At 41.6% G+C, this 27,944-nt stretch overlaps 1 protein-coding gene across 1 annotated transcript; it reads left to right on the top strand.

Annotated features, from left to right (window-relative positions):
* Positions 1–85: 85 nt before the first annotated feature.
* On the top strand, positions 86–27,853 carry LOC105707878 (interleukin 36 beta). The gene is given in 6 exon segments (XM_064377784.1): positions 86–221; positions 21,235–21,342; positions 23,107–23,246; positions 24,452–24,493; positions 24,495–24,576; positions 27,750–27,853. Coding segments are annotated over 6 exon segments (612 nt in total).
* The last annotated feature ends 91 nt before the right edge of the window (positions 27,854–27,944 follow it).

A 27,944-nucleotide genomic window follows, 5' to 3' on the forward strand; every position in this document is an offset into this window, starting at 1 on the left:
TAACACTTTGCCTGTTTCCCAGCAACTTTGGAACTGGGTAACAGGCAGAGGTTGGAACAGTTTGGAGGGCTCAGAAGATAGGAGGATGTGGGAAAGTTTGGCGCTTCCTAGAGACTTGCTGAATGGCTTTGACCAAAATGCTGATAGTGATATTGACAATAAGATCCAGGCTGAGGTGGTCTCAGATGGAGATGAGGAACTTGTTGGGAACTGGAACAAAGGTGACTCTTGTTGTACTTTAGCAAAGAGACTAGCAGCATTTTACCCTGACCTAGAGATCTGTGGAACTTTGAACTTGAGAGAGATCATTTAGAGTATCTGGCAGAAGAAATTTCTAGGTGGCAAAGCACTCAAGAGGTGATTTGGGTGCTGTTAATATCATTCAGTTTTATGTATTCACAAAAATGTGATTTGGAATTTGGACTTATGTCTATAAGGGAAGCAGTGCATAAAAGTTTGAAAAATATGCAGCCTGAAGATGAGATAGAAAAAAAAAAACCATTTTCTAAGGAGAAATTCAAACCAGCTGCAGAAATTTACATAAGTAACGAGGAGCCATATGGTGTTCACCAAGACAATGGGGAAAATGTCTCCAGGGCATATCAGAGGTCTTGAGGGAAGCCCCTCCAAACACAGGCCTGGAGGCCTAGGAGGAAAAATGGTTTCATGGGCCAGACCCAGGGCCTTGCTGCTTTGTGCAGTCTCAGGACTTGGGGTGACCTGCATCCCAGGCTGACATCTTTCCTGCAACCTAATGAGACACCCTGAGCCAAACCCTCCAGCTAAGCCAGTTTTCTCATTCCTGACTCTCAGTCTCTGTTAAAAAATATTTTTTTCTTATTTTAAAAATAAATTTTAAAATTTTTTTTAATTTGTTTAAAAAATAAATTTTCCTCCTCCACTCCAACCTTTCCTAAAAGGGGCAAAGGTACAGCTTGGGCCATGGCTTTAGAGGGTACAGTCTCAACCCTTGGCAGCATTCACATGGTGTTGAGCCTGTGGGTGCACAAAAGTCAAGAATTGAGGTTTGGGAACCTCTCCCTAGATTTCAGAGGATGTTTGGAAATGCCTAAATGTCCAAGCAGAGGTGTGCTGCATGAGCAGAGCCCTCATGGAGAACCTCTGCTAGGGTAGTGCAGAAAGGAAATGTGGGGTAGGAACCCCCACACAATGTCTCCACTGGGGTGCTGCCTAGTGGAGCTTTGAAAAAAGGGTCACCATCCTCCAGATCCCAGAATGGTAGATCCACTGACACAGCTTACACCAGGTGCCTGAAAAGCCACAGACACTCAATAATGGCCCATGAGAGAGCCAGGAGGAGGGCTGTACCCTGCAAAGTCACAGGGGTGGAGCTGCCCAAGACCATGGGAACCCACCTCTTGCATCATCTTGCACCTGACCTGGACATGAGACATGGACTCAACGGAGATAATTTTGAAGCTTTAAGATTTGACTGCCCGCTGGATTTTGAGCTTGCATGGGGCCTGTAGCCCCTTGGTTTTGGCCAATTTCTTCCATTTGGAATGGCTGTATTTACCCAATGCCTGTACTCTCATTGTATTTAGGAAGTAACTAACTTGCTTTTGATTTTACAGTGCATAGGTGGAAGATGAGACTTTGGACTGTGGACTTTTGAGTTAATGCTGAAATGAGTTAAGACTTTGGGGGACTGTTGGGAAGGCATGATTGGTTTTGAAATGTGAGGGTATGTGATTTGGGAGGAGCCAGGGGTTGGCTGTGTCCCTACCCAAAGCTCATCTTGAATTGTTGCTCTCATAATTCCCATATGTCATAGAAGGAACCTAGTGGGATGTAATTGAATCATGGGGACAAGTCTTTCCTGTGCTGTTCTCATTATAGTGAATAAGTCTCATGAGATCTGACAGCTTTTTAAAGGGGCATTCCCCTGTACAAGCTCTTTTGCCTGCTGCCATGTAAGATGTGACTTTGCTCTTCCTTCATCTTCTGTCATGATTGTGATGCCACCTCAGCCATGTGGAATGGTGTGTCAATTCAGCCTCTTTCCTTTATAAACTACCCAGTCTTGGGTATGTCTTTATTAGCAGTGTGAGAACAGACTGATACAGAGAGGCAGCTTAACTGCCCTTCTCTTGAGTAGTGACTTTTTTCTAATGAGTATGTTACATGGTGAACACAGCAGCATGTCACTTCTGAGACAAGGTCATAAAAGGTATTGCAGTTTCCTCTTTGCTCTTAGAACAATCACCTGGATGAAGCCAGCTGCCATGTGATAAGGATATTCAAGCAGTCCTATGGAGAGGTTCACATGGTGAGAAACTGTGGTTTTCTGCCAACAGTTTGAGTGAGAAATCTTAGAAGTAGATCCTCCAGCCCCAGTCAAGCCTTCAGGTGACTGTAACCCTGGCTGACATCTTTCCTGCAACCTAATGAGGTACCCTGAGCCAAACCCTCCAGCCAAGCCAATTTTCTTATTCCTGACTCTCAGTCTTTGTTAAAGAATAATTTTTTGTTTGTTTTAAGCTGCTAGGTTTGCCAGTACTTTGTTGCACAGCAATTGGTAACTAACACACCACTTGACATCACTACTGGCAAGTTTCTACTCCTGTTGTTTTTTTCATTTTCCATTGTCTTCTCTGGGTATGCTCTCTTCTCAGAAAACATCTCAGTTATTCACGGGCATTATATGCCCCAGAAAGTGTCAGAGCCTGCAGAGGAGCAATGTTCCCCATGGTGACTTATCGTTACCTTTCTGAGAATGGCAATAACCCTGGAGGTAGACGTGGCCTCTGCTCTTGCTGTAGAGATGAGAACTTAAGGTAGGTGTATCCAACTATATGAGTATGTAAGCAGAGTTTATTATGGTAAGATCGTAAATTCCAGTTAGGGAGATAAATTTAATAATAATTAAAATAACTGATATTCACTTGGTGCCCACTATGTCCCTAGAATTCTATAGCACTTCCCACAATGTGTTCTATGAGACACCAATAGAGAGATAATGAGCAGCAGGTATTCCTGGTAGCTTAGGGTGACGTGAAATCACATTGGGAATCCTGCTTCTCCTCAGATCCTGGCAGTTTCAGGGCCCCTTTCTAGGCCTTACTTAAAAGGCCGAGGCATCCTTGAAAGAGCAGGCAGACTCCACGGATCCCACCAGGAGAAAGGAGCATGTTGAGGTATGCTCTAGGGTGCTTGTAGGGCTGGAGCTCTCTCCTCATCCCAGACCCAGAATCTCCTGCTCTGTGAAGGCTGTTCACATGCTGGGGGGCTCAGTGGCTAATGACTGGATGAGACAAAAGATATGAAGAGCTAGGTTGGCGCCTAGCACAAACCCACAGTCACCGGTTCCTCCCTCCTCTGTCTTTCTCACCTCTCCTTCACTTTTCTTAGGTATGTAAAGAAGACATTAAGAACACATCAAAGGCCAAATTTACACTGACCTAAATCTAAGGCTGGTATAAGACCAAAAATGCATGTGCTAGCCTGGCTTTCCCAGCCCAGAGAGAAAAAGGCATGGACTCAGCTCTGACAGCCCAGCCTAATGCGTGCAGAATATGCTGTGAGGTTTTAAATTTGCTGACAAGAAAGGTTAACATTTGTTACACATTCATTGTGTCAGGCACAGTGTTAAAAGCAATATAGCTATTATGTCGTCTCATTGTCACATAAGTCTTCTAAGGTAAGTGCTATTCTTGTTCCCATTTAACTGATAAGACAAAATGAAACTTAGAGAGGTTAAGTCACCTAAGGTCACAAAATTAGTAAGAGATGGACCTGGTATTGGTACTCTTGCAGCTTGCTTTCGTAATAACTCACACCCACCCATTCCCCAGTATGAAAAACGAAGCTGTGTAATGCTTATAAATTCACACATTTGAAATAGAAGGCAGAGCTGGAGACTGGGGGAACTCCCTAGAAGGAATCTGCACAAAGGACTGAGAAGCTTTCTAAGAAGATAACAGAAACCAGCTGGGTGCTGTGGTTCGCACCTGTAATCCCACCATCTTGGGAGGCAGAGGCAAGCAGATCACTTGAGGCCAGGAGTTCAAGACCAGCCTGGCCAACATGAAGAAACTCTATCTCTACTAAAAATACAAAAACTAGTCTAGTGTAGTGGTGTACACCTGTAATCCCAGCTACTTGGTAATCTGAGGCAAGAGAATCACTTGCACCCTAGGAGGTGGAGGTTGCTGTAAGCCAAGATTGTGTCACTGCACTTCAGCTTGGGCAATGGAGCAAGACTCTGTCTCAGAGAGAGAGAAAAAAAAAAGAGAGAGAGAGAGAGGATAATAGAAAGCAGTAGAGTTGATGCAGAGACAAAGGACTGCCCCATGGCAGAGTGTGGCACACTTTGGGGTGGATGGAATTTCCCACTCTCTGGGGTGACTTTTGGTAGCTGAGGACATCCGTGAAGGCCCTGCCTGGAGTGGGAGTGATGATGTGCACGCACAGAGACAGCCTCCAGGGAGCCGTGAGCAGAAGGGGGCCTCCAGCTGCACCCACGGCTCCCTCCTCAACCCAGCCACATCAGAGGGGAAGGTGCCACTCGGCTCATAGCGCATTCCAGAAACCCTGGATGCCAGCGAAGTCAGGGGGAGGCTGTGGGCCAGGGTCCACAGCGCTGCACTGCAGCTGGGTGCTGAGCCAGAGGCCAGCCGCTTTGTTGCCTGTGCTCAGCCCCGTGGCACCCTATGGGTGGGAGGCTGGGGAAGGGCCAGATGCACAGGCCGGGATCTGGGAGAGAGTGTGGGCAGCCCACAAGGCGGGTGAGGCTCCGTGTGTCACACCCTCAGTTTCTGCTACCTGAGTCACCAAGAATAGGGCCAGAGCCACCGGCAGCCTCCTTACCCTGGATCCACGTTCAGACGCTTTCCTCATCTGTGCCCCAGAGGCCTCCAGAGCCTGCAGACTCACCTCCCCCTATTGTGTAGGTTGACCAGTGCTCTTCAGCAGGAAGTTGGAAATAAACCCAATATGCAAGGGAAAAACCAACAGGTCAAAAGGGGCACTGGCCTAGCTCCATTCTCCCTGACGGTGCTCTGGCCCCTCTGACGGGACCAGTAACGCTCAGTGTGCCAGGCTAGGATCTCCCGGCAGGGGGCGCTCTCCACCAGGCTGGATCGGGAGGCGGCCTCCAGTTCAAGCTCTCTTCCTCTTTTTCTGTCTCTTTCCTCAAGGATTTTCAGCAGCTCACCCAAGTAGCGAGCATCCAAAGCAGAACTAGACGGGGCAAGGGAGCTGCACTGGGGCTACCCAAGAGAAAGTCCCAGCTCTCCCTTGGCTTTCTCGGTGATGCGTGGCTTTCATGGGCTCCTCAAAAACAGAAACTATTTTTTTTTAAATTATCTGTCCCTTTTTGCTGTTTCGATAACATTTATTTGATAGATGTCTGCACATTTGTCTCTTTTGATATATTTTTAAATTATTATTATTAAATGTGGTAAAATACACATAATATAAAAATGACCATTTTAACCATTTTTAAGTGTACAGTTCAGTGGCATTAAGGACATTCACATTGTTGTGCCACCATCAATCACCATCATCCATCTCCAGAACGCTTCTTGTTTTGCAAAGCTGAAACTGTGTACCTACAGAATAATAAGTCTTTATTCCCCTCTCCCCGGCGGCCCCTGGCAACCACCATTTTACTTTCCATCTCTAAGAATTTGACTGCTTTAGGCACCTCATATACGTGGAATTACACAGTATTTTTTGTTGTTATTAGTTTATTTCACTTAATACTTTCAAGGTTTGTCCATGTTGTAGCATGTATCAGAATTTCATTCCTTTTAAGGCTGTATCGTGTGTGTACCACATTTTCTTTATTCGTTCATCTGTTGATGGACACTTGGGTTGCCTTCACCTTTTGGCTATTGTGAATAATGCTGCTATGAACATGGGTGTTCAAATAGCTTTTCAAGTCTCTTCTTTCAATCCTTTGTGAATATATCCAGAAGTGGAGCTGGATCATATGGATAATTCTATGTTTAAGTTTTTGAGGAACAAAAACTGGTTGGTTTTTGTTTTGTTTTGTTTTTGAGACAAAGTTTCACTCTTGCTGCCTAAGCTGGAGTGCAGTGGCGCAATCTTGGCTCACTACAACCTCTGCCTCTCAGGTTCAAGCAATTCTCCTGCTTCAGCCTACCAAGTAGCTGGAATTATAGGCACGCACCACCATGCCCAGCTAATTTTTGTATTTTTAGTAGAGATGGGGTTTCACCATGTTGACCAGGCTGGTTTCAAACTCCTGACCTCAGCGGCATGAGCAGCTGGGATCAGAGGCATGAGCCATCACGCCTCACCCAATTTCTCCACATTCTCATCAACACGTGTTATTTAGAATTTTTTCTAATAGTAGCCATCTTAATGGATGTGAAATAGTAGTATATCATTGTGGTTTTCATTTACATTTTCCTAATTACTGGATATGTCGAGCACTCTTTCATGTGCTTATTGGCTATTTGTGTATATTATTTAGAGAAATGTCTATCCAAGTCATTTGACCACCTTTTAACTGGGTTGTTTGCTTTTTTGTTGAGTTACAGGAGTTCTTTATATATTCTAGATGTCAACCCCTTATCAGATATATGATTTACACCTATTTCCTCCCATTCCCTGAGTTACCTTAACATACTACAGATGGTGTTCTTTGATGTACAGAAGTTTTAAATTTTGATGTCGTCTAATGTATCCATTTTTTCTTTTGTTGCCTATTTTTTGCTGTTACATGCAAGAGATCATTGCCAAATCCAATGTCATAAAGCTTTCACCTATGTTTTATTCTAAGGGCTATAATTTACATTTAGATCTTTTATTCTTTTTTTTTTTTTTTTTTTTTTTTGAGATGGAGTTTCGCTCTTGTTACCCAGGCTGGAGTGCAATGGCGCAATCTCGGCTCACCGCAACCTCCGCTTCCTGGGTTCAAGCAATTCTCCTGCCTCAGCCTCCCGAGTAGCTGGGACTACAGGCATGCGCCACTATGCCCAGCTAATTTTTGTATTTTATAGTAGAGACGGGGTTTCACCTTGTTGACCAGGATGGTCTCGATCTCTTGACCTCGTGATCCACCCGCCTCGGCCTCCCAAAGTGCTGGGATTACAGGCTTGAGCCACCGCGCCCGGCCCTTTGATTCATTTTGAGTTGATGTTTGTATGTGGTATAAGAGTCTAATTTCATTCTTTTGCATGTGTGCCACCAGCACTTGCTCCACTATCACCATCATCACCACCACCACCACATCTGCCATCATCACCATCAGTATCGTTATTGTGTGACACTTCCTCTTCATCATCATCATTAAGAACAATATCTAGCATATTGAACATTCTGATATATTAAACATTTTAAAAATAAGCTCCATTGTTTTCATAGAAATGGGATTACTCAGGTTACCTACTTGTTCTGTGGGTTTTGGTAGCTTGGCTTTCCAAATGGTCCCTTTTATCTAAGTTGTCAGATTTATGGGCATAAATGTGTTTGTGGAATCCACTTATTATCCTTCTAAATTATGTGTAATCAGTAGTGATGTCCCTCTTCTACTCTGAAATTGGTAGCCTTCTCTCATTTTTCTTAATTTTTTAATAATTAGATTTGAGCTTCATTAATATTCTCTACTGCTTTCTGCATTCAATTCTATTGATTTTTGCTCTAATCTTTTAAATTTCTTTACCACTCCTTGCTTTGAACTTGTTTTACTCCTCTTTTTCTAGTACCTTCAGGTGGCATCTCAAATTATTAATTTGACACCTTTCTTCTTTTCTAAACACTTAATGTTATTTTTCTAAGCATACTTTAGCCTAAACACTCCAATTAAAAGATTGTCAGAGGGCCAGGCACGGTGGCTCACGCCTGTAATCCCAGCACTTTGGGAGGCCGAGGAGGGTGGATTACGAGGTCAAGAGATCGAGACCATCCTGGTCAACATGGTGAAACCCCATCTCTACTAAAAATACAAAAAATTAGCTGGGCATGGTGGTACGTGCCTGTAATCCCAGCTACTCAGGAGGCTGAGGCAGGAGAATTGCCTGAACCCAGGGGGCGGAGGTTGCGTGAGCCGAGATCGTGCCATTGCACTGCAGCCTGGGTAACAAGAGCGAAACTCCATCTCAAAAAAAAAAAAAAAAAAAAAAAGATTGTCAGATTGAATTAAAAGCAAAACCTTACTACATGTTACCAACAAGAAGTGCACTTTAAAAATAAACACACAATTATGTTAAAAGGAACATGATGGAAAATGATATACCATGTTAACACCAATAAAAAACAAGTTGGAATGGCTATATTAATATTAGACAAAGTAAGCCTGGGCAACATAGCGAGACTTTGTCTCAACAAAAAATAAAATTAAAAAATAGCTGGACATGGTGGCACATGCCTGTAGTCCTAGCTGCTCCAGAGGCTGAGATGGGAGGATCACTTGAGCTCAGGAGTTCAAAGTTATAGTGAACTATGATCATGCCATTGCACTCCAGCCTGGGCAACAGAGAAAGATCTTGTCCCTACACACACGTGTGCGTGTGCCACACACACACACACACAGATATAGATATATCAAAGTAGATTGCAGAATAAAGAATATTGCCAAGGACAAGAAGTTTATTTCACAATGATTAACAGTACACTGATATACTGAAAATTTTAAAACTTTGCTAAAAGGAGGTTTTTTAAAGGCCTAAATAAATAGAAAGGTATGCCTTCCTCAAGGGTCAGAGGTTTCAATATTATTAAAATGCAAACTTTTCCCTTGATCTGTAGATCCAATATATTCTTGATCTGTAGATCAATACAATCCCAGTCAAAATCCTAGCAGGTTTTTAGTAAAGAAATTAACTTACATCATGTGGCATTGGCAAAAAGATAGACAAATGGATCAATGAAAAAGAATAGAGTCCGGAAATGGATCCACACATGTATGAACAACTGATTTTCAACAAACATGCAATCAGTGTGGCTGGGTGTGGTGGTTCACACCTGCAATCCCAGCACTTTGGGAAGCCTAGGTAGGTGGATCACCTGAGGTCAGGAGTCCAAGACCAGCCTAGCCAACATGGTGAAACCCTGTCTCTATTAAAAATACAGAAGTTAGCTGGGTGTGGTGGTGCATGCCTGTAATCCCAGCTACTCAGAAGACTGAGGCAGAAGAATTGCTTGAACCTGGGGGGCAGAGGTTGCAGTGAGCTAAGATCGCACCATTGCACTCCAGCCTGGGCCACAGAGCAAGACAACAACAAATACAATCAGTAGAGAAAAAAATACTAAGTTCAACAAATGGTGACAAATTAATGAGATATTCATGAAATGACTACAAAAAGGTGAGCTATGATCCACTTCTTGCAGCATATAGAAAAATAATTCAAAACGGATCATAAATTAAAATGGAAAACCTAATCTATAATGCTTTATAATTAAATATTGAAGAAAACCTTTTTCATTCTATTAAGCAAAGATTTCTTAGACACAGTGAGAAATTATGGTATATATGATTTTTTAAATTGCTAAATTTGACTTTATTAAAAATAAAAATTTCTTTTTGAAAGATTCTATTCAGAGAAAGAAAAGAGAAGTCACTGACTGGGAAAAATACTTGTAATGCATATCTCTGAGGAAGGACTTGTATCCACAGTATATAAAGAACTCTCAAAACTTAATAATAAGAAAACAAAAAAAGACAGTTTTTAAAACAGACAAAAGCCTAGAACAGATATTTGTATCAAATAGTATATACAGATGACCCAAAAAAAAAAGCCTACAGAAAGATGCTCAATGTAATTAGTCATTGGGAAACTGCAAATAAAATAACAGTGAGCTATTAGTAGTGCTTACCTATTAGTACTGCCAAAATTAAAAAGACTAGCCACGAAGCCTTGGTGAGAATACTAGAGAACCAGAATTCTCACATAATGGTGACGAAAATGTAAAATGAAAAAAATAAAAGGCAGTTTCCATTAAAGTTAAACATATATCAACCCTGTTATCCAACCATTCCACTTCTAGGTATTAACGTGAGAGAAAAGAAGCCATATGTCCATACTAAGACTTGTACATCAATGTTCATAGTAGCTCTATTTGTAATAGCCAAAAAGTGGGAGCAAACCAAATTTCTGTTAAAAACTGAATGGACAACAACTAAAAAGAATGACCATTGGAACAACTTAAATGAATCTCAAGGACAGTACACTGACTGAAAGAAGCCAGGCAAAACTGACTATGTACTGTGTGATCCCATTTATATAAAACTACAAAGTAAAAAATGAAAACAAACCTACAGTGACAGAAAGCAGATCTGTAATTCCTGGTAAGGAAGATGAGGGATGGGAGAGAAAGTCAGATTCCAGGAGGCATGAAGAATCTTTGGGGGATGGTGAATGTGTTCATGATTTTAATTGTGGTGATGGTTTCACAAGCATAGACATATGTCTAAACTTATCAAATTGTATATTTTAAATCTGTGCAGTTTATTGTGTCCTAATTATTCCTCAATAAAGTTGATTTTTTTTTTTTTCAAACCCTGATTGCGGGATTAAGGGATGTAGCTAGCTTAGGCATTCTAGGAATGATCTATTATGTGTCCCTGAGTAGTGAGAAGCCCTGGAAAGTCAAGAAGACTCCCGCCCTAACAGAGGTTCCATTCTGGATGCAACAACATAGGGTGCCCGGTGAATGAATAGGTGCCTCAGACACAGCCTTCGAAATACTTCAGCTGCTGAAACGCATGGCTAGTATCAGATGCACCTCCTAGTGGTTGTTCTTATGCGGTGAAGTCCTGCTCTCTTTCTCCTGATGTTCCATATCAGATGTCCTTTGTCACTTGCTCTCAGCTCCCTGGAAAAAGCCTGCCAGCATCCTTGAGGGCAAAGTCACCCCCTTTCCAGGCACTGAGACCTCTTCACCACCATCCCGGAAAGCCAGCCCATTTTAAACATTAGATTGTTAACTCGGAAGGTTGAGGCAGGAGGATCTCCTGAGCCCAGGAGTTTAAGGCTGCCTTGCACTATGACTGTACCTGTGAATAGCTACTGCACTCCAGCCTACGCAACATAGGTGAGACCCTGTCTCTAAAAAAATTAGATTGTTTGACTTTTTATTTGTCAGTTATACCAGTTCTTTATACATGCTGAATATCAGTTGCTTATCAGATATATGTCTGTGACTTGCTACTTGTTTCCTTAACAGTGTCATTTGATGAGCCTAAGTTTTTATCTCAGCAATGTGTAGTTTAACATTTATTTTCTTTCATGGTTATTTATTTCTAAGATCTGCCTATGAAACCTTTGCTCACCCTCAAGTTTCAAAAATATTAGCCTTTTTTTCTCTAAAAGTGCTAAGGTTTTAGCGTTCATGTTTAGGACTATAATTCATCTTGATTAAATTTTCAGTATTATGTGAGGTAGGGTTTGAGATCCATTTTCTCTCGTGGAGATCTAATTGTTCGGCACTGTTTGTTTAAAAGTATCTCTTTCTCCCACTGGATCACTTTGGCATCTTTGTAGAAAGAATGTGGGTCTATGACTGGGCTTTCTATTCAATTTGATTGTTTTATCACTCTTTATGCTTCTAGTAAGACATTGTCTTCCTTTTTGTCATTTCGTGGTTCAGAGAGTGATTTCTTGGATTGTCTTTTTACAAGCTTGCTTGAAATTTTCTTTCTTTTTTTTTTTTTTTTTTTGAGACAGTCTTGCTCTGTCACCCAGGCTGGAGTGCAGTGACTGCAGCCTCAACCTCTGCAGGCTCAAGTCATCCTTCTGCCTCAGCCGCCCAAGTAGCTGGGACCGCAGCCACAAGCCACCAGGCCTCACAAATTTTTTTTTTTTTTTAGAGACAGGGTGTTGCCAAGTTGCCCAGGCTGGTCTCAAGCTCCTGAGCCCAAGCAATCCTCCCGCCTTGGCCTCTCAAAGTGCTGGGATTACAGGTGTGAGCCACTGTGCCTGGCCAGCTTGGCAATTTCAACAACAAAAAAAGCCTAGTGTTATTATGGTAGAGATTTCATAGAATCTATAGATCAATTTGGGGAAAACTGACATCTTAAAAATACTGAGTCTTTTAATTTATAAACATGGTATATACCTTCAATTATTCAGATATTCTTTAATCTCTCGCAGCAAAGTTTTGTAGTTTCTGGTGCACAGGTATTTTATATACTTTGTTAAACTTATTCCTAAGTATTTTAAGTTTTTGATGCTATGTAAATGATTTGATTTTTGCTTTTATTTTCTAATATCCTGCTGCCAATATACAAAAATACAATTAACTTTTCTTAAAAAACATTGTATCCTGCAGCCTTGCACTTATTAGTTCTAGTAGTTGTTATTTAGATTCATTCAGATTTTCTATATAAACAATCATTATTTAAAAGACAGTTTTCCTTATTTTCTGATTTTTATTTCTTGTATATTTTTAGCAGATTTCTAGAAATAACTAGGACTTCTAGTTACACTGTTGAACAAAAGTGGAGAAAGCAAACATTCTTGACTTATTATAAATCTTAGGAGAAAAACCTATTCTTTCACCATTAAGTATGAGCTGTAGACTTCTTCTTCTTTTTTTTTTTTTTTTGGTGGATACTTTTTTAAATGTTGAAGTTTTCTTCTATTCCTAGTTTGCTGAGAGTTTATATCTTAAGTAGATGTTACCTTTGGCCTAATACTTTTTATCTATTAAAATAGGTGGCATTTCTCCTTTATTCCATTAATCTAGTTCTGCTTTACAATTCTTGTCTAGATAGTTTCAGCATTGGTCTTCATTGATGGTCTTTATTCTTGATGCAGAGTCATATCTGTTCCCTTGTTCTTCAAGAAAGACTATTGGATTTTCTATACTGTGCAACTTCAGTCTGCCTGCCTTATGAAACTTTCAAAAATGGGAAATTGACCCATGCAGATGATTTTCCTCAAGTGACTATGCCCTCCAGGGTCTGCCTTGTGCTTATTCACCACTGTCAGCAGGTTCCCCCCACTTTCCTACCTGACCCAGGTCTTGTAGTTGTTTTTGTAAAAGTCCTGGTCCAATACAAGCAAACTCAGTGACACAAAAAGAAACTCATGCCTTTCTGTTTTAAGAATGTCTCTTTTAATGGAGAATTAAATTCATGTAAGTCAACAATGGTTTCTGAAATATATGGATTTATTTCTACCATGCTTTCATTTTTCTTTGCTTTTCTTTTTCCTGATATCTCTTTTTCTGTTATTTTTTTCTCCTTCCCTTTACACCCTCAACTGGATTGAATGAGGTGGTTTTGTTTGTTTTTCCTTTGTTCATCCTCCCCTCTAGTTTGGAAGTTATATACTGTCTATTAATTTGATACATAATGGCTAGTATATTTATTTCTAGGTGTATTCAGATGAGAAACCAGTGTGACCTGGTTTCATAATATTATAATATTGTGAACTCTATTTTATCAGTTCTCCTTGACTTAACGAAACACAAAGTTAATCAGTACTTTAAGCCGGGGAACTGTGCCAAAGTGAGGGTGGCTGCAGGGGTGGGATAGTAGCCACTTGCTGGTGTATTTGGTTTTTCCCTCTTTGGATGTTCCCTTAGTTTTGTGACTGGGACACACTGGGAATCTTCATTTTGTCTTGTAATGATCTTAGTGAGGGGTCAAGCAAGAGCAGGTTCAAATGCTCTGTGCCTGTCCCATCCCTCATAGCAGACACAGACTATATCCTTGGACTCCCAGATGACCAGAGTGAGTCTCATTTCCAGGGACCAACCTGTGCTGTTCTAATATCCCAATCTAGAGAAAGGAGGCTGGATGCAGAAATTCAAGACTACCCTACTTTTCCTTTCTCCTCATGTCTTAAACTTAAAGCACAGAACCCATGGCGACTTGCCTTCACTCTGGTGAGAAGGGGACATGGGAAAATGTGGTTAATCCAGTCTGCAACTGACAGTCTCCCACTGAGTCACTCTCACTGTAGCATCCATCACCTGAAACAAGCACCAGTAGAGATTAAGCAGTGAGAGGATGGCCTCTCTCCAGGATGTCTCTGAATTAATAGACTCTCTGTAGCTCGATCTTTTATCTTCATCTCTGCCTCTCTGCCTCCCTCTCCTGCCACTAGCCCTTGAAGCCATGAAGTTTACATCTTCTCTCAGCTTTCTGGGATTATACCTTCCAAAAATAACTAACCCCACAGGCTCCCATCTGAGCCCCAGGCTTGAAGTCATCACTGTTCTGTGTCTGCCCCTACATTAACCAACCTCTCCAGTGCGTGGCCAAATTGGACTAAGACTCGACGATGTCACCCAGAACCGCGCATCTCACTCTGCATAAACTACCACAGTGAAACAACTAGAGGTCACAGCTGCGCTTGAGATCTCCCACCAGAAAACTACTTTCTTTTTGGAACTCAACCTTCTAAAGAGGAAGCATGAAGGAGAGATTTGTTGAAAGCGAATGGGAAAACCTAGAACCACTTCAGACTTCCTAGTATGAAGGCTCCTCTACCTTCACAGAAGTAGAAGTGGCACAGGATGAAGTCTGGTGCAGAATGGCCTTAGCAGACACTGGGCAGATATCTGAGCTCAGTCAGCAGTGAGGAGCACTCTAGAGCTGGGATTGAGGATCTGGTCCAGGGGTTCTGTCCTCAGAAAGCCTCTCTTTCAACAACTTGCAGCAAGAAGAAAAGCATCATCCCTGTCTGGAAAGTGAAAAGCCCATATTTCCAAGCTACCTCCTGGCCCAAATTATCAATACAATCTGTTCTCTGGAAATATCTCAGTCCCACTTAAGGTTTTGTAAGTTCCAGGGAAGGACGTTTGAAGCTAAGGAGGACCCAAGGAGGACCAGTACTACCAGACTTCAAATGTCAGGGTCCAAGGCTCACCAAACACTCCTCTTATTCAGCTCTACCCTAATTGTGAAGCATAAACTAAAGAAAGAAACATAAATTATCTATGCAAATTTAGTAGTATCAGCCACCCACTTCTTTAATTAATCTAACCTAATTTCAAATCAACACATAAATTGTATTATATAATTTTGATGAGAATTTATCTCCACAGCATAGAATCTGATGGTTATTAAGGCCAATTGCCTAAAAAGTACTTATATGTGTACAAAATGACACAAAACACAAAAGGACAATCATAAGGATATAGAAAATTTCTATCATTCATATTATGATATGAAGATGGTACAAAAACAGAAAGTATAGACCAACTGGATTTTCTATATGAGCTGGCTCCTCTAAAAAAAAAAAAAAAACACAAGGTTGCACTCTGTGAATCCACAGGGGAATGTCAGGGAACTCCAATCAACTGGAAAGTGGCTGTATGCTGGGAATATCCCTGGGACCTGTGGCAGGGAAGGACATGGACACAGTGGATCCACACAGATACTCACGATCATCATGGGGAGGGGCAGAGGGAGAGGCCACCTGGTTCTCAAGTGCTTCTGAGCACACCTAAGAGTCAAAGGAGGAATTCAGAGTCAAAGGAGGAATTCAGAGCCAAAGCTCCCTCAACTCCACAGTTTCAACTGGATCTTAGCAGTTGTGCTGCCCACAGTTACTGTAACTATTACATTCCCCAGACTGGAGAATCGGAGAAGGGCAAATTCCCTGCAGGTGGGATGCAGGCAGGGGAGGCAGGCTACATAGGGCAGTGCTGACCTAGATTTTTTCTGGCCCAGTGCAGTCCCTTCTGCCTGGCTGAATCACCAAGGCTGGGCCTCTGACATCATCCACCTTCCACCACACCAGTAAAGGAGCATCTCAGCTTAAAGAACCAGGATGAGGCACTCTGGGCAGAATCAAATGCTTACTCATTCTATGGTTCACAGGATTCTGAAAGCCTGAGAGTGGCCTATCCAGGAATTGAGCTATTTTGGCACCCACAGAAATGTGTTCTTCCTGGGTGCAGGAGGAGGAAATTCCTGTTCATTACTGACTTTGTCACCAGGAAGGACAGAGACTGAGGCAGAATCTCCAACCTGGGAATGAAAACTGAGCCTCATATCAAAGGTTGGTGCCCTTGGCTGCATTCATCAGATATTTAATTTTTCTCTCTGAATGAAAAGAGGAAAGATGCCATGGTGTGTGGTTGAATAAGTCCTTCTAAATTTCCTATATTTGTCTCTTTAAAGGAGATTCAGCACCCACTTGGTGGGAAAAAAAAAAAAGCAAGATGATAAATAAAATGAGAGTACAGAATGTGACTAACTAGTTTTAATCTTTTTCATAACAATACATGCATATTGCTTTAAAAATAATATAGAATCAGGCCAGGTACAGTGGGTCATGCCTGAGTTCCAGCACTTTGGGAGCCCAAGGTGGGCGAATCACTTGAGGTCAGGAGTTCAAGACCAGGCTGGCCAACATGGTGAAACTCGTGTCTACAAAAAATACAAAAATTAGCCAGTTGTGGTGGCACATGCCTGTGATCCCAGCTACTTGAGAGGCTGAGGTAGGAAAATTGCTTGAACCTGGGAGAATGAGGTTTCAGTGAGCCAAGATCACACCACTGCATTCCAGCCTGGGCAACAGAGCAAGACTCTCTCAAAAAAAAAGAATCAAAAAGTGCAAAGTCACAAACAACAGAGCCCTGGCATGTCTTCATGTCTTCCCCACCAAATCCCATTCTCCTGAGGCAACCACTTCCCTTCTTTTATCCCAATCCTCGATCCAGTCAGGAAAGACATTCTCTATTCCAGAAACACAGCTTCATCCTGAGAATCTTCAAACCCCCTCCCCGGGTGAAGCCACTATTTTGTGATTCTTGGGATTGTCCTCTTCTTAATCTATTACTCTAGCTAACTCATTTATTTAGCTAACCATCAAGTCATCCAGGCATAAACATCAAAATATTTCTCTCTTTTTTTCCTTTTCTTCTTTAATTTCTACTTTCGATATTGCTATATTCACTTGCTTTTTTCTCACTGGATATGAGGTCCTCTAGCAACATCCCAGTCAAACTTCACAACTTTCTTGGCTTTTTTTGTTTTTGTTTTTGTTTTTGTTTTTTCAGAAGAGCTTCTCAGGATGGTGGGCATAGGTGCATGGATCATGTTCCCCTACCAGTGCTGAGATGTTGGGGGCCAAGTAAAAGCATAGGAAAGGATAGGAAAGGCAGACTTCTTGCAGCACTGTCTTTAGGTTTCCAGAGGGAGGGGTTCCCACACTTCTGGTACATCTGGTTTCCTTTGATTTCAGTACACAGTGTGTGTAGTTTTTTGGACAGTGTGCCCATCGGTGTCACCTTGCCTGTCTCCATCATGAGGTGCTCACAGGACCAAAATAGCTCCCAGGTTCAAATTCTTTTGATGGTTGGACATCCCATCACTTGACACATTGATCCCTTGGAGAAAATCTCATGGTTTCAACCCTTCTGCCAACCACTGGCTTATTTGCATGGAGTCATGAGAGCCTTCAGTCTTCTAAACTTTAAGTGTCTAAAAGTTCTGAGTCGGGGTGGGAGTTTCTGCCAAATTCTTCCAAAGAATGTGACCCCTCAGTTTCTTAAGGCTCTGCTGGTGCTGGGAGTCTCTCCTCTCCTGGACGCATTATAGATTTTTCAGTATCTACAACTGAAAGCAAGACCTGTGTTCCAGCTAGTGCAGCATGCGAGAGACTATGACTCACAGAAGGCCTGTCACATAATGGTTAAGAATAGAGAGACTTGGCTTCTAACTTGGCTACATTTCTTAGTAGCTGTATGACTTTGGGCATGTTCTGTCATCCCTCAGAGCCTCTGTTTTCTTACATGAGAAATAAGATTAATGGCCCCTAAAGAGTTGTGTGTGAAGATTAAAAACTTACTCAGGTAAAACTCTTACAACTTTATCAGAAACAGAATAAACTCTCGATATTTGTACAATATGAATGTGACACAGTGGGTGTGTAAAACTTTTGCAAGGAGTACTGTGATCGGCCTAACATCAGATGCAAATACAGCAATGGCTTCATGCAGTTTAGTGAGTCAAGAGAGTCACACCTCTGCCTCCAAGGAAGACCAGTAAAGGCATTCTCCTCAACTCACCATCTGGTCTAATCTGCATTTCCTCATTGCTGTTTTCTGATGTTGGTTTGCTCTTGTTAGTCTGGAAGCACAGACCAGTTATACTTGTGTTGCTCCACTATCACTCATCCAGAGCCTCACAAGACCTTCAGGCCCTATCAGCTTTCTTGACAAAATGAACACACCCAAGGGCAGGAAAGTATGCTCTTTCCTTGGTCACTAAGGGGCCTGGGAGTCCTGGGACAGTTTTCAGAACACTTTCATGCAGCTAGAGCCTTGACTTTGAACTGGGGATAAGAGCATCTCTTGCTAAAGGTAACTTCTGCTGCTCAGAAGCCAGGTGTGGGGAACTTCTTTCACTTCTGTGTGTCTAGCCTTAGGGTGCCTCTGGGAGTCTTGTCAAAGGGCTGCTTACAAGGGTTCAGGTTGGTGATCTGCTTACCCACCGTGTAGGAACAACTATTGAGTCAGACATCAAGGATCCTGAGGGAAGGAGGGTTGTGAACAACTGGTTCTCATTATGGAGGGTCTGTGATATTCTTGGGGTCTGTTCTGGTGCCCTAACTAGAAAGAGGCAGATGACCCCTAATAGTCAAAGCACCTCATGGGGCCCATCAATGGCCATGTACGGGATCCTTACAGATGCCTCCTTGGTTGAGGAATGGAGGAAGATGGGCTCAGTGAGGCAGGTTAGCTACCAATTACTTAGGAGTGTTCAGCTTGAAGTTAGGAAAAGTAGAGATTAACCTACTGTGTGGAGGGCTAAAATGGAGACACACACACACACTCCCTCCTTCCTCTCAACTCATGAGACTCAGAGCACTAGAAGGTGCTTGTGGTGATGTGTTGGAATCTCCTAACAATGCCAGATGTGATGAATGGAATGTATGCCAAGACCATCACAGCCTGGAGAAACAGGACTATGCCAGCCACAGCAGAGATGAGAGCTTCCATTCAGGGTTTTCTCACCTTGAAATATGCTATACCCATCCTTATTCTCAAATATGCATCTGGGAGAGGCTCTCAGGGCAGTTCTCTCTAAAGAATTTTTACAGTAAAATTTTAGGGGGAGAGGAGAAAAAAAGGATAACATTTTTCTTCTCTCCTTTTCTCACATGGCCAACTGTTGACAAACTCCTTCCCACCATCTGATCTACCTTGCCTCCTTCACAAAAGGCTCTGAAGACATCATAAACCCATGTAAGCAGTGAATTGCAAACAAGCTTGGAAATATCTCCACCCGATCTCATCAAAGACAATAGGATGGAAGGACCTGTATCATTTGCTAAGCTATAAATATATTCACTCTTGCTAAAACACTCAGTTCATGGAAAAAACCACCTTAAACTTCATATGGAACCAAAAAAGAGCCCACATAGCCAAGACAATCCTGAACAATAAAAACAAAGTTGGAGGCATCACACTACCTGACTTCAAACTATATTATAAGGCTATAGTAATCAAAACAGCATGGTACTGATACCAAAACAGAGATATAGACCAATGGAACAGAACAGAGGCCTCAGAAGTAACGCCACACATCTACAACCATCTGATCTTTGACAAACCTGACAAAAACAAGCAATGGGGAAAGGATTCCCTGTTTAATAAATGGTGTTGAGAAAACTAGTTAGCCATGTGCAGAAAGCTGAAACTGACCCCTTCCCTACACATTATACAAAAATTAATTCCAGATGGATTAAAGATTTAAACATAAGAACTAACACCATAAAAACCCTAGAAGAAAACCTAGGCAATACCATTCAGGACATAGGCATAGGCAAGGACTTCATAACTAAAACACCAAAAGCAATGGCAACAAAATCCAAAATAGACAATTGGGATTTAATTAAACTTAAGAACTTCTGCATAGCAAAAGAAACATCATTAGAGTGAACCAGCAACCAACAGAAGGAGAAAAAATTTTTGCAACCTACCCAACCGACAAAGGGCTAATATCTAGAATCTACAAAGAACTTAAACAAATTTACAAGGAAAAAACAACCCCATCAAAAAGTGGGCAAAGGATATGAACAGACACTTTTCAAAAGAAGACATTTATGCAGCCAACAAACATATGAAAAATGCTCATCACCCTTGGTCATTAGAGCAGTGCAAATCAAAACCACATTGAGATATCATCTCATGCCAGTTAGAATGGCAATCATTAAAAAAATCTGGAGAAAACAGATGCTGGAGAGGATGTGGAGAAATAGGAATACTTTTACACTGTTAGTGGGAGGGTAAATTAGTTCAACCATTGTGGAAGACAATGTGGCAATTCCTCAAGGATCTAGAAACAGAGATGCTATTTGACCCTCCAATCCCACTACTGGGTATATACCCAAAAGATTATAAATCATTCTGTTAAAAGACACAAGCATGCATATGTTCATTGTGGCACTGTTTACAATAGCAAAAACTTGGGACCAATCCAAATGCCCATCAATGACAGACTGGATAAAGAAAATGTGGCACATGGAATATTATGCAGCCATAAAAAGGATGAGTTCATGTCCTTTGCAGGGACATGGATGAAGTTAGAAACTATCATTCTCAGCAAACTGACACAAGAACAGAAAACCAAACACCACATACATGTTCTTACTCATAAGCGGGTGTTGAGCAATGAGAACACATGGACACAGGGAGGGGAACATCACACACTGGGGCCTGTTGGGGGGATTGGGGGAGCTAGGGGAGAGGTAGCAGAGGGTAGGGGGATTGGGGAGTGATAACAGTAGGAGAAATACCTAATGTAGGTGATGGGGGTGTGGATGTAGCAAACCACCATGGCATGTGTATACCTATGTAAAAATCCTGCACAATCTGCACATGTACACAAGAACTTAAAGTATAATAATAATAATAATAAACTCAGTTCATAAAACAGCCTTTGAAAATCTCAGGGCATCTAGCTCTTTTGTTATCTGTATTTAGAATTCCTTGTTTATTTTGATAAGAGGATTTTTTAAAAACAACATACTGGTAACTAATTTAAATATTATGGGGTTTTGTTACCACCTAGACATTTTATCATTTAGCAAAGGACAAGTCACTAATAGCCCTAGAAAAAGGTGAATCTTGGGACTATGATTGCACATAGATCCTTTCAGATGCCTTGATTCACAAACTAGGCCCTGCCCTATCTCCCCTCTATTTATCTTTATAGCCACTACTTCTCAGAGCAATGAGACTCTCTCCAGAAACTCAAAAGCCATTAACACCAGGATGCAACTGGAGTCCTGAAGTTGATAACCTCACATGTATTTTGTGCATTTTGTCATCTGGCAGTGGAGGTAGCACCCAAATCCTATGTTATTCATGATTCTCAAAAGATGATGTGGGTCCTGAGTGGAAATTCTTTAATAGCACCTCCTCTTAGCAGAAGTGTTAAGCCTGGTGAGTGACAATCAAACCCACTGTTGCTTCTTGAGGGGATGCCAGCTTCACCAGGAATAAGGCTGAGCTTGCCCAAGGCTGGCCCTGGACCTTGCCCACTTCTAGGCACCAGCCTAACGATCACAGGAAGGTCAAGTGAGAAATGGCACTATGATTCTTTTCGACAAAGGAAATCCCATATCTAGAAATGATGGTGCAAGGAGTTGACAGCTCCTCTTGCCAAAAGAAAATATCTTCAGATTAGAACGGCTTATCCACTCAAGCAACAGCTGACCTTCCCCTTGGAGTTTCTCTCCTTCAGTTTACAAACATGGCTACCTATGTCCTGAGATTCAAACTCCATCGTCTTTCCACCACCAAGCCTACACAGCTTTCTAAGTTGGCATCCTCTTTTCTAATAATGGGGAAATAGTCCTTCCTCCCATCAAAAGGCAGTCCATCTCAGCTTCTTTCCCTTTCTCCAGAACATCAATGATTTAATTCCTCGTTTCCCTGCAAATTCCACCTTTGTTTACTGGACCCTTTCTATCGCCGTCAGACATGCTGTAATCCAATATCACCAGTCTTACTGCTAAAACCTTCTTGATTCCCACATTTTATTCCTATCAACACATTTTCTTATGCCAATCACAGCCAAATTTCATGAGAGCTGGCTGCATAGTTTGCATCTGCTTCACCTCCTAGTCACCCTTACATCCAAACATTCTAATGTCTGGATTACTCTGACTACTCCCCAACCTCCTATCTCACCCATGACCTTCAAATACTCAAACCAAAAGGATGCTTTTTGGTCCCCATGCTATTTGGCCCTCAGCCCATTAGTGTAATGAACCATTTCCTTCTTGAACACTCTACATCCTCTCCTTCTATAAGAACATTCCTTCTCATGAGGTTCACTGGCTCCTCTTTTGCATTTTCCTTTATGACTCTTCTTTATCTCTGAAATCTCCAAATGATGACATTCCTCAGGGCTCAACCAGCCATCATTTATGAGCCCTGTAAATAGGTAATGAGCTGGTCTTTCGGATTGATGAATCACCCCTATGCTCATTCACTCTGCCATTTACACTTGAAACATGTATCTCCTCTCTGAATAGTTTATCCACATCTTTTTGAGGTCCTCTCAGAAACCTCTAACTTCATGTATCCTAAGTGGAACTATGCGTCTGTCTTCTCAAAACTATTAATAGTCTCTTTTAGTGGCACTTCCATCCACTTCATTTCCTTAAGCCAGAAATACAGGAGATATCCTTGATTCCTCCTTTCCCTCACTCTCCATCCAATCTATTAGCAAAGACTGATAGGTCTGTGTGTAAAACATGCCTGATTTCTAAGATAACATCATCTCTTGCCTGGACCACTGCCATTACATTCTCACTGCTCCCTCTCACTTTATCTGTGTAGCCCCCATCCCATCTCATGTTTTGGCCCATGAGATATAAGCTCCCCACATTTATCTCATGGGCTACATCTTAAATGTATGACCACATTTTGCTGCAAGGGTAGTAGGAAATTTTACCTTTATTTTTGGGAAGCAATATGTCCTGGTGACAACTGGGGTTCTGACATTAAGGAATAAAAACAAAATGGGTTTGAGGAGGGTGATGGAGGGTCTCTGCCACATAGCTAATTGAAAGAGCCTGTCTTGGAGGAGTCTGTCACTATTCCCTGCCTGGGAGGAGTAACTAAGTGTCAGACCAGAAAGACTGAAACTTCATGCTACTTGGAGCCTAACATCTTCTCCATTTTCCTTTATGTTTCCAGTCGCTCTTGATTTAATAGCGTGTAGAGACAGAGAATTTGGTGATGAGAAAAAGGGTAATGTAGTTTACCTGGGAATCAAGGGAAAAGAGCTCTGTCTCTTCTGTGCAGAAATTCAGGACAAGCCTACTTTGCAGCTTCAGGTGAGTCATTGTGCAGCTAATGAGAGAAGTACTGTCAAATGAACTTTTGATTTCATTTAATATGTTGCTGAATTAAAGTAATATTCTTGCAATTCTGGATTATTCAAAGTAAGAAAATCATTCTGACTTGGCTTATCCCCAAATGTATAAATGCTGCCTCTGGAATGGAGATAACAATTTTTTTAATGTCAGAGCATAGATCCTCTGAAAGATAGCAAAAACACTTACAGGAATGTTTCAGAAAAGCCAAAGAACAGTAGTTTCTCCATTCTCAGACCTGGTTAACTACCTTCTGGAAATCCTCTAAGATGATGGGATGCTCTCACTAAAGCAAAGGCCACTGCACAGCAGAGGAGACAAAAAGAGATTGTTAATGTGAATTTTGCAGATTGTAGGAATATAGTAGATAGTACATATAACATGCAGAACATGTGTTAATCAACAGGAGGTTATTAGTTCAGTTATTAGGAAGTCAACAGTTATACATGAATTTTTGACTGTACTGCTACCCCCATGTTGTTCAAGGGTCAACTGTACTTTGGTTAAGATCAATTGTTAACCATGGTGAATGTAAATCAATCCATATTTCAAAAAATCATTTATATTGGTTTTATTTCAGACAATTTCTAGAATGAATGTTTTTTGTTTTTACTTTATAAAGTATTTGGAAGGAGATGCATCAGCTATGATATATTGTTATTATTCATGTTTTCTGGAAATTTGGTAGTATACATTCAATCTACAGTTTCTTTGTAGGGATACTTTTAATCCAGTTGTCCATTTTGTGAGGGTTATTTTAATTAAAGTTTGTAATATAATCTGCAAATCCACTAAGACCATGTAGACTGTAATAAATATACTGTAATATCCTGAGCATGAACATGAGCATAACAGGCTGTCTTCTCTCAAGAGACCTTGTCCTTCTTTGCACATGACAAGTAGGTGTATTGGGTCTTGCAATGGATATCTACTGCTAAATTCAAACTTCTCAACCAGGCATAATTTGTCCCAAAACCTATGCTTCTGGTATTATCTCTTATTGCTTCAGTGCCCATGATTCTGTTTGGGATACTCCTTGACCCCCACCTTACATGATGTTAGCAGAACTTTTACTCCAGTCATTGCCATGCAACAAGCTTTGAGGAGGTGTAACCCGGCAGTGTATTGTCTCAGCAACATTGAGCATTTCTCTCTTCCTGCTCCAGGGCTCCCAAGATAACTTGGGGAAGGAAACTTGCTGGAACCTAAGTTGGAATTCACACATGCATAAACCTGGACATGAGAGGGAGCTGCTCCATGGGAACCCTTGACCAATGGGGAATGAGAGTGGGTGAGGGGCAACTTCTCTTATCCATTCCACAGATGGACAATTCTGAAATGCATCCAATCTTCATGGTTCCTCAGGGGATTCCAGCAGTATTGAGACATAATCACCAATGGCAGGGCTAAGTTCAAGAACACCTCCTGAATTGACTTACCTCATTTCCCTGCTTCCATTTCCCTAGCCTCTCCTTATGTTCCCTAGGGTCACTTGTCATCATCTTGCATGCAAATTCTTATCTCATGCTCTGCTTTCTGGTATAAACCTAGGCTAAGACAGATTCTATCAAAACCAACTTCTCTTTTTACTAGCCACCTCCAACACGTTGGATTTCTTCCCCCTCTGTCCCTGCTCATGCCTTTGCTCATATCTCAAACACTTCCATTGCTGTGCATCTCACCTGCCTATGTCTTACTAACATCCTAAATCCCTTCCAGTTGTTTAGGGGACTCTCCTCATCTTCTCAACCAAAGGCAATATCTTATCTTCTGTGAGGTCCATAGCATTTTTGCCTTCTCATGGGACATTTATTTTTTTAGGCTTTGTGCTATAGCTTCTTCCCTTTGTCTTGGCCCATTTGTTCTCTTCTCCTTAACCAAATTCTAGGTCCATAGAGGCAGAAATTTGTCTCTTTCATTTATGCACTCCCTTTGATACCAAATCTTCCCTCCTACATAGCAGTTTCTCAGAATAAGTTGTTGAAGCAAGCTAATTTTCATTTCATGTATTAGCATCTTCCCATTGACACCAAAGTGTGTCAGGGAGAATCTTGCATTATCATGGCCAGGGAAGCCCTCAACTTCAAGAAGGGTCCAAGGAACTACAAAGCTTCTCAAAGAATATGGAGAAGAAAAACATAGAAAGACTGCTTGGAAGCTTCCCTGTCTCAATTCCTTCTCCTCTTCCCCGTATGCCAATATGACCCCAGAGGACTGTGATGATACAAGGGCATCCACTCAGGAGGAGATGGCTACAGAAATCAAACATAGCCAAGAGTGTTCCCAGGAGCTTCTAGCCAGTATCCACTGCCTCCCTCTTGGAGGGCTCAGTGCACAATCTGAGGGTTTGCACTTTGTCCAAGCCTTTCCCCACATGTATTTATGTATATCCACAACTGCAGAGGGGCACAAGAGAAGGAGCCCAGGGAAGTTCACCATTGCAAATGTTTTCTCTGACAAGGTCAGGACTAAGCACAAGATGGCCTCAGGGATGGCCATGAGAGACTTGCAACAATGAACTTGGATACACAGTACACAGTTTTTCTGAGAAGGGCTACAAAGAATGTGAGTTCTGAAAATAGTTAAATGTAGAAAAAGAATCTATAGGAAGATGGTGATAAAAAACACAATGTAATCCTGGGGTGTGCCTATAAATATCAGCTTCCCAGTTATCTTAGCAGCACTGAGCATGAGCAAGAGATAGACAGCCAGCCCACCTTACATCACACCACCTGTGCCCTCTGACAGAGGAGTGAGAACATTGTAGTGGTGAAGGAGGAAGAAGATGAGGAGAAACCACAGAAAGACTCAAGAGATGTCCTCAGGTATTTTACTTGCTCTCCTGGATTGAGGGATATGATGTTCTTTGCTTAAATCTAAGAACCACAGGAGAACACACAAGACAACAGATTTCTGTTCAATCAGTATCAGAAGGCACTTACCAAACAATGTGGGTTTCCCAAACCTCGCAAGGAGGTAGGCTAATTCCTTGTCTATCTGTAGCATGGAAAAAGTAAGGCCAACACACACACACACACACACACACACACACACACGCACACACGGAATAGAATATCGATAAATGGAGAAAGAGCATGAGCAGTGTTACTCCCCCGTTCCAGTCTCTGAAGCGCTAGTTACTATGACTTTTTTTTCCAACCTGTGTGGTACTCTAATATTCAAGGAGATGTTGATGCTTTGTTGCTTTCTTAAGCAAGAGTCATGGTGACTGTCCTCAGACCCAGGACTATTGAATGGTGGGTTTTCAAAGGGTGGTAGAGGGGGAGCTTACCTTTGTGACACTGAAAGACAGTTTATCCCCTGAATCTCTTCCATTGAGAAACCTGAATGCAAGTCTATTTCAGAATGCAAGTTCATTTCCTTCCACCCATCCTTTCTTTTCAATTTCCAACAGCATACATATCTGCCCTACCCTTCCCTCAACTTCAGTTTTCTTTATTCTTCAGAAGAGAAAATGTAAAAGGCTCTGTAAGCTTGCAGCTGAGAATCTTTGTCTCTCACTTAGGTCAAGTTTATTTTAATGTTGTTGATGATCTAATGTGAGTTAGGGGCAAGAAAACAACCCTTGAGTTACCAATAAGAAAGAAGGTAGATAAATATGCAGTAAAAGAACTGATCAGTTAACTACCTTATTAGTTTGAGTCACTTACAAGTAGAAGATTTCTGATTACCTTCCGATATCTAATACCAACCATCAAAAGATCAAAAACCATACACTAATGTCCTCTATTGCTTGCACAATTTAGCAGGTTAAATTTTTGCAGATTAAAGCTCTAGTTCTCTAATATCAGTTTTATCTATGCCTATAATAGCAGTGTGGACATAATAAAAGCCACAGCTAACTGACCAAGGCCAAAGCCACTAGCAATGGCTTCTCCAAACTCACCATGTAGGTTGAGCTCCAACCAACAAAGCTTGTGTTCATCACAAACAAGTGTCAACATCAGTAATTGTACTTATTCAAAAATATGTTTTGAGCGCCTACACTGTTCTAAGTTCTGGGGACATAGTAGTAAACAAAAAGGGGAAAATATGGCTATCCTCATGGAACTGACATTAAATTTTGAAGGTTTGCCTCCTTCCAACCTCCATTCACATTCAAACATTTAGAAACTATGTTGATGGCAAAATCAAAATCATAGCAGTGCCTTATTATTGTTACAGCTGGGTTAGGGAAGTGAGAGGTGCCTTCTAGTCTTCACCTCAATCTAGACATTTGGGACCAAAACCATGCCCACTAACTCTAATTTCACATTCTCCAGCCACTGTAATAATCCATCACTCTTCAGCAGAACCAAGTGAGTAAGGCTGAGTGGAAGGCAAACTCCAAGCCGCTCCAGACAGCCTCAGTGTAGAATCTGCCCTCTTAGCCCCTACCCAATTGGTAGTTTAGCAAATATCCACATCTTGCTAAGCCAAGGAGCTACTTCTCCTCTCCTGGAGGTAGAAAGAAGTGGAAGAGTTTCCTTCAACATCACCATCTCAGGAAGAAGTACGAAGATTTCCCATCCATGTGGACCAACATAGGAATGCCAGGAAGGATGTAGAAATAAGAGGAGGAAGATTCCCATCTCTACAATCTTTGAGTGGGTTTGGTATCAAGGAAATGCTACAAATGGAATAAGTTACAGAACTTTT

The sequence above is a fragment of the Aotus nancymaae genome, unplaced genomic scaffold, assembly GCF_030222135.1.
Source record: "Aotus nancymaae isolate 86718 unplaced genomic scaffold, 86718_ANA_hifiasm-v0.15.2.pri h1tg000017l, whole genome shotgun sequence".
Classification (NCBI taxonomy): Eukaryota; Metazoa; Chordata; class Mammalia; order Primates; family Aotidae; genus Aotus; species Aotus nancymaae.